General features: G+C 38.3%; 1 protein-coding gene and 1 pseudogene across 1 annotated transcript in view; one reads left to right on the top strand and one right to left on the bottom strand.

The window, feature by feature from the left end:
* Positions 1 to 7912, top strand: part of BRIP1 (BRCA1 interacting protein C-terminal helicase 1) — a 179296-nt gene that overhangs the window by 60217 nt on the left and 111167 nt on the right. The window contains 2 exon segments of the mRNA XM_010861591.1: positions 336 to 535; positions 3889 to 4021. Coding sequence (XP_010859893.1) covers positions 336 to 535; positions 3889 to 4021 — 333 coding nt within the window.
* Positions 7689 to 7912, bottom strand: part of LOC105004071 — an 851-nt pseudogene continuing 627 nt past the window's right edge.

The raw sequence follows: 7912 nt of genomic DNA, 5'->3' as shown, positions 1-7912 counted from the left end.
TTTAAATCAGGTTTTTTAAAACTTCTGCTTTTTAAGTTATGTTGAAGATCCTTAACAATCCTTTGTGTAACCAGCTATACCTTGATCCTGGGTCACTTAACACATATTATTTTGGTTGATAGGTTTACAAGTATTTTGAGGGTGAAAAATGGATAACTCTATAGATATTTGGTTGGTCTAAGTGCTTTACAAGTTTTAAGACTGAGAATCAGTTACTTCTGTAGTTGGACTTGTGATATTGGCCTGTGGTGTAAATTTTTGAATGAAGTGACCTGCCTATTGCTGTTAAATCCATTTTGCTGAATGTTTTACAAGAAAACTCTTTTATCTTATAGATGGACATCAATCTGAAAGAACAGGTTGTCATTTTAGATGAAGCTCATAACATTGAGGACTGTGCTCGGGAATCAGCAAGTTACAGTGTAACGGAAGTTCAGCTTCGGTTTGCTCGGGATGAACTAGATAGTATGATTAACTATAATATAAGGAAGAAAGATCATGAACCCCTACGAGCTGTGTGCTGTAGCCTCATTAAGTAAGAGCATTTGTCTTTCAGTGTCATTTGGCTGCCTTTGTATTGGAAACATGTTCTATTATGCCAAGTATTTTATAATCAGTAAACTTGGACCAGACTACTTGGGAAATGGATTGTTCCTTGCTAGTTAAACATAGAGATAGCCTAGCCCAAACTTTCCTATTGATTAAGTCTTTCCTTGAGGTGTTTTTACTGTGTAGAAGTTTGTCATTTCTGTTTCACAGCATAGATGCTGAAAGAGTTATCCGTAGTTGCTGATTCTATTTTCTCATTTCCCATTCTTTCCTCACCCATCCCTGTAGTGTTTCTGTATGCATAATTCTACTGAGATTGTTCTTATCAAGATCACCAGAGGCCCACAGATGGCCCAATGCAAAGGTTATTTCTGTTATCTTACTTAGCCTCTCAGCAGTGTTGGTTGCTGTTGAATACCACCTTTATGAACAGTGTCTTTGTCTTCTGTGGAATAATATATATAGGTCTCTGTCGCCCGTTTCTGGCACAGAGTTCCTAAAACCTTTGTAGTTTCCTAATTGATAAGAGCACTAAGAGCATCTTCTGTTTTGTTGTTTCATTTTTGACCCCAGTTCCTGATAGAACTCCTAAATCCCCTGGGATTTCCTGGGTGATAGGACTGTCTTTTATTCTAATGAGGTGATGGTTGAAGGGCTCCTGAATGGATCCAGTCACTAGAAAAACCAAGCCATATTTAGAAGGTTGGGACTTTGAGCTCCACCTCCCCCTGGAAAGAGGAGAGGGGCTGGATAATGAATTAATGTTCCATCATGCCTTTGTAATGAAGTCTTCATAAAAATACCAAAAAAAAAAAAAAAGCTTCAGAGAGATTCTACATTGGTGAACACATCTATATGCTTGGAGTGTGGTGTATTGCACAAAAGGACAGAAGTTTCTGTGCCCGGCAACCTTCCTGACTTCACCCTATTTATCACTTGCACCTGACTTTTTATCTATATCCTTTATTATATAATAAACTGGTAAATGTGTTTCCCTGATTTCTGAGCTGTTCTAGTAAATGCCCAACCTGAGGAGGGGGTTGTGGGAACCTCTGACTTACAGGTATTTGGTCAGAAGCACAGATGACAACCTGGACTTTTGCAACTGGCATCTGAGGCTGGGGGAGGGAGGAGGGATTGTCTAATGAGACTGAGTACTTAATCTGTGGGGTCTCTGCAAATTCAGTTAGTGTCAAAATTGAATTGAATTATAGGACACCCGTCTGATGTCTCAGAGAATTGCTTGTGTGGGGGAAAAAACTGACATGCATGTGAGACCAGAGGTATCAGAAGTGAAGTAGTGAGAACAAGCAGACACACAGGAATGTATTTTCCTTAGACAGCTTCTGTGACACCTCCTGGTTTTCTTCCTCCTCACAGTCCGTTCTTTCTCAGTTTCTTTTGATAGTTCTTAATTTGTTTGATGTTTAAATATTTAAGTGTGTTAGGGCTTGGTCTTGGATGCTCATTTCTTTTCTAGTTCTTCATTTTCCTTAAATTACATAACTCAAAAGCAGTGCGGACGAGGCCTGAATCTGTATTTGTCCCAGTCTCTCCCTGGAATGCTGTTTTTATCTACTCAACTATGCTTTCTATCTCTGTTTGGATATAAAATTTCAACTTTCCAAAATACTCCTTTCTTTCCCTACTTACCCCACCTGCTCTGTCTTCCTTATCTAAGCAGGTACCACCAACCAGTTCCTCAAATCAAAAATCTAAGTATTATCCTTGATTACTGTCTCACCTCATCCAATTCGCCAGTAAGTTTTAAAAATGCCACCTACACAGTATATCCCAAATCCTTCAATCTCATATCTGTCATCCCAGAATCTTCTCTCAACTAGAACACTCTGCATGCGTGTGCTGAGTCACTTCAGTTGTGTCCTACTTTTTGCAGCTCTACGGACCTTAACCTGACAGGCCCCTGTGTCCATGGGATTCTGCAGGCAAGGATACTGGCATGGGTAGTCATTTCCTTCTCCAGGGTGTCTTCCTGACCCAGGGATCAAAGCTGTGTCTCTTATGTCTCCTGCATTTGCAGCGGGTATTTGACTACTAATGCCACTAGGAACCCCCTAGAACACGAAAGTGAAGTGCAAATCGTTCAGTCATGTCCGACTCTTTGCGACCCCATGGACTATACAGTCCATGGAATTCTCCAGGCCAGAATACTGGCGTGGGTAGCCTTTCCCTGCTCCAGGGGTTCTTCCTGACCCAGGGATCAAACCCTGGTCTCCAGCATTGCAGGCGGATTCTGTACCAGCTGAGCCACAAGGGCAGCCTCCTAATAGGTCTCTCCTTTCATTTTTGCCTTTCTCCTATAATGCGTTCTGCCTTTAAACTGGAATCATCTTTTAAATGCTTAAAGTAGATTATCTCTCTTATTTGAAATCCTCCATTTAAAATCTTCCCATTATACTCTGAATAGAATTCAGACTTCTTATCCTGGCCCGATATCATCTGATTCCTACTTATCACACTAACATTGCTCATACTATTATTCTCTCTGCCTGTTGTGTTGTAATTACGTTGACTTTGAGGTTTTTAAATAAGCAAAATTTGTTAATCACCCCCAGACATTCCTTCTGCTTGGAATACTCATTTATTTTTTCCCCTTGATTCTCACATGACTGAGTGCTTTCTGCATTCAGTTGTTAGAATAAGTGTCACCTCTAGGAGAGCTTCCTTGACACTCCAAATGAAAGTAGCAATTAGATGACATTAATCCAATTTATTTTCATAATATCACTATCACTACCTAATGTTTTCATGTTCATGGATTTGTTTCTAAGTTTATTTCTACTTCCCTTTAGTAAAATCTCATTTCCATAAGAATAAGGACTTTACCTATTTTATTTACTGCTGTATTTCCACTACCCAGTGTAGTGTCTGGCATTAATACATTTAAATACTCACTGAATGTACAAATGCCTCTCGTGTGTTTGTAAGTCAATATATTAGTTATTTTCTAGTAATTCCATTTTAATGTTAATATTTAATGCTGTAATTTCTTTATTAGCTTTCTTGTGTTTCTTTTTATGTGCAGACCAAATTTGTCAGTTGGAGAGACACACCAGTTAAGCAGTGTAAATTCACAAAACACAAATTGGGGATCACATGCATCTGTCTCTTTTCCGAACAAAAGTTTGCTTTTTAGCTGTATGATTACTTTGTAATATGAAGCATACATGCTATTTAACATATGTCTTAATTAATCTACATTTATGTGCTAAGCATCAAGGAATACAGATCAATGTATCACATTTCTGTTTGTTCTGTTGAAATAGTGGTGCACATAAAGATGATATTGGTTGATGGAATTGTTTTATTTTATTCCAGTTGGTTAGAAGCAAGCTCTGAACATCTTGTGGAAAGGAATTATGAATCATCCTGTAAAGTATGGAGTGGAAGTGAAATGCTCTTAAATTTACACAAAATGGGCATCACCACTGCTACTTTTCCCATTTTGCAGGTAAGATTTTTTTTCTACCTGTAAAATTTATTTAGTGAATTAGGAATGACTTAATACTGCTAAGTCACTTCAGTCGTGTCCGATTCTGTGCGATCCCATAGACGGCAGCCCACCAGGCTCCCCTGTCCCTGGGATTCTCCAGGCAAGAATGCTGGAGTGGGTTGCCATTTCCTTCTCCAGTGCAGGAAAGTAAAAAGTGAAAGTGAAGTTGCTCAGTCATGCCCTACTCTTAGCGACCCCACGGACTGCAGCCTACCAGGCTCCTCCGTCCATGGGATTTTCCAGGCAAGAGAACTGGAGTGGGGTGCCATTGCCTTCTCTGAAATGACTTAATAGTGAATAATTAATCCAGAGTAAAAAAAAAAAAAGTAGCAATTGTTTTAAAATTTTATTGGATCTGTTTGATAATCTAAGTGATGACATAAATTATAGATGAAAAAGTAGCATTATTAGTTTGAAGGAAATATGGATTAATTAATATGCAATTAATTACTTTGTTTAAAGCTAAAAGAAGTCAGTAATTTTAGGTTGTAAATATTTTGTCAACTATAAATTTTAAAATTTGGAAAATAAAAAGATAAATTCATATTTCATTCTCCTTAACTTAGAGGTTTTAAACCTGGGTGTAGAGAAATCATGAGTGGGCTACAGGATACTGTGAACCTTATGAAATCGCATTCCAAATTTTATGAGTGTGTTCTTTTGTACATCTTCCGGATAGAGGCTTGATGCCTGAACACTGTTTTCAGAAGAATGTTTGTTTTGGGTTCTTTGTTTTGTTTTTTTGCAGATGAGAATGTTTTTCATTTCTGTCTTTGTTCTTATTTATTTATATTAGTTGACTTTTATTTTTGGTGTATCTAAGTAATTTTTAAGTAGTTTATTCCATAATTTCATATGTAGACATAGATACATTGTTGGGCTAGAAAAACCTACAGAGGAAAGGATAAATATCTGAAAGGGTATACATCAAAACTATTAATAGTGGATTACTCCTGGGACATTAAAGCAGGTGTGAGGAGTGGAAGGTTGCAAACTTATTTTTCATTTTACTTTTGATAATACTTTTTTTTTTTAAGACATAAAAAATGCATGATAAAAAAATAACCTGCAGAAATGAATAATCAGTAAAAAAAAAAAGTTTCTTTCTTACTCTGATGTTCCTATTCCCATATCCAGAGGGAACACCTAAGTTACTTGAATATCCTTCGCAACACAGTTTATGCAAATAGGCATTTATAGCTTTCTTACTAGCTCTAGGGGGCCCTCGAAGACAATGCCTCTGCAAATGAAGATGACTTCCCAGATCACCCTTCAGTGACAGACTTGCTGTCCAGTTGAAGGGAATGCAGCTTGACTTTACTTTTTAAAGTGGTTGTTCTATGTTAAATTGAGCAAAACGGAAAGAATTCTCATATACCACCACCCCCAGCCACAGATGCTATAGATACTCTTATTATTAACATCTTGCAATACTAGTGCATTAATTACAGTTGAACCAATATTGTTACATTGCTTTTAACGAAAGTCCATGGTTTATGTTAGGGTGCACTTTTTGTGTTGTACAAGTCTATGACTTTTGATGAAAACATAAAGTCATGTATGTACCATTAAAGTATCATACAGGATACTTTCATTGCCTTAAAAATCTTCTGTGCTGCACTTATTCTTCCTTTCAACACACCTCATGTCCTCTGCTGAGCCTCTAGTAACTGCTGATTTTTATTTCTGACTCCATAGTGTTGCCTTTCCAGAATGTCATATAGGTGTAATCACATGGCATGTCGTCTTTTTAGACTGGCTTCTTCCACTTAACAGTATACATTTAATGTCTCTGTGACTTGGCAGCTCATTCCTTTCTATTTCTGAACTAAATTCATTGTATGTATGCACCACGGTTTGTTTATCTGTTTACTTACTGAAGGACATATTGGTGGTTTCTAAGTTTGGGAAATTATGAATAAAGCTGCTGTAAACATTTGTGTACATGTTTTTGTATGGACATACTTTCTTCTCATTTGGATAAATACCTAGGATCACATTGCTGGATTGTATGGTAAGACTGTGTTTAGCTTGCAAGAAACTGCTAAACTATCTTCCAAAGTGATTATACCATTTTACATTCCCACCAAAAGTTAGTAAGAGTTCCTGTTGTTCCACATCCTTGCCAACAATTGGTGTTTTGAATGTTAGCCGTTCTAATAGATAGGTAGTAGTATGTCATTGTTGTTTGAATTTACGTTTCCCTCATCAGTTTTCATTCCAATCCCAAAGAAAGGCAATGCCAAAGAATGTGCAAACTACCACACAATTGCACTCATCTCGCACACTAGTAAAGTAATGCTTAAAATTCTCCAAGCCAGGCTTCAGCAATATGTGAACCGTGAACTTCCAGATGTTCAAGCTGGTTTTAGAAAAGGCAGGGGAACCAGTGATCAAATTGCCAACATCTGCTGGATCATCAAAAAAGCAAGAGAGCTCCAGAAAAACATCTATTTCTGCTTTATTGACTATGCCAAAGCCTTTGACTGTATGGATGACAATAAACTGTGGAAAATTCTGAAAGAGATGGGAATACCAGACCACCTGATCTGCCTCTTGAGAAACCTGTATGCAGGTCAGGAAGCAACAGTTAGAACTGGACATGGAACAACAGACTGGTTCCCAATAGGGAAAGGAGTATGTCAAGGCTGTATATTGTCACCCTGCTTATTTAACTTACATGCAGAGTATATCATGAGAAACACTGGGCTGGAAGAAGCACAAACTGGGATTGCCAAGGAGAAATAACAATAACCTCAGATATGCAGATGACACCACCCTTATGGCAGAAAGTGAGAAAGAACTAAAGAGCCTTTTGATGAAAGTGAAAGAGGAGAGTGAAAAAGTTGGCTTGAAGCTCAACATTCAGAAAACTAAGATCATGGCATCTGGTCCCCTCACTTCATGGCAAGTAGATGGGGAAACTGGACACAGTGGCTGACTATTTTTCTGGGCTCCAAAATCACCACAGATGGTGATTGCAGCCATGAAATTAAAAGACGCTTGCTCCTTGGAAGGAAAGTTATGACCAACCTAGAAAGCATATTAAAGAGCAGAGATATTTGACAACAAAGGTCCATCTAGTCTTCTTTGAACTATAAAGAAGACTGAGTGCCGAATAATTGATGCTTTTGAACTGTGGTGTTGGAGAAGACTCTTGAGAGTCCCTTGGACTGCAAGGAGATCCAACCAGTCCATCCTACAGGAGACCAGTCCTGGGTGTTCATTGGAGGGACTGATGTTAAAGCTGAAACTCCAATACTTTGGCCACCTGATGAGAAGAGCTGACTCATTTGAAAAGACCCTGATGCTGGGAAAGATTGAGGGCAAGAGGAGAAGGTGACGACAGAGGATGAGATGGTTGGATGGCATCACCAACTCGATGGACATGGGTTTGGGTGGACTCTGGGAGTTGGTGATGGACAGGGAGGCCTGGCGTGTTGCAGTTCATGGAGTTGCAAAGAGTTGGACACGACTGAGCGACTGAACTGAACTGAACCATCATTTCACATGCTTATTTTCCATTTACATATTTCATTTGGTGAGATATTGATATCTCTTCAGATATTTTGCCTGCTGTTTTCTTATGGTTGAGTTTTAAGAGTTCTTTGGAATTTTTTTTTTCCTGTTAAACAATGATTTTATTGCTTTAGTACAATACACAAATTTATGCAACCAGGGCAGAGGCTATGCTGACTCATATTTCCAATTAGTGAGGAGGACTCCTTTGGTATTATAATGTGAATATGGCTCTCAATCAGAGTCAGATGGAATTTAGCATCTTTATCCTTTCTGTTCTTCTCAAGATGCTTTCAAATAGAAGCTGCTGCTGCTGCTAAGTCGCTTCAG

The sequence above is a fragment of the Bison bison genome, unplaced genomic scaffold, assembly GCF_000754665.1.
Source record: "Bison bison bison isolate TAMUID 2011002044 unplaced genomic scaffold, Bison_UMD1.0 scf7180017864472, whole genome shotgun sequence".
In the NCBI taxonomy this organism is placed as follows: Eukaryota; Metazoa; Chordata; class Mammalia; order Artiodactyla; family Bovidae; genus Bison; species Bison bison.
The sequence above is the reverse complement of the archived record's forward strand: the minus strand, read 5'-3'. Positions and strand labels throughout refer to the sequence as shown.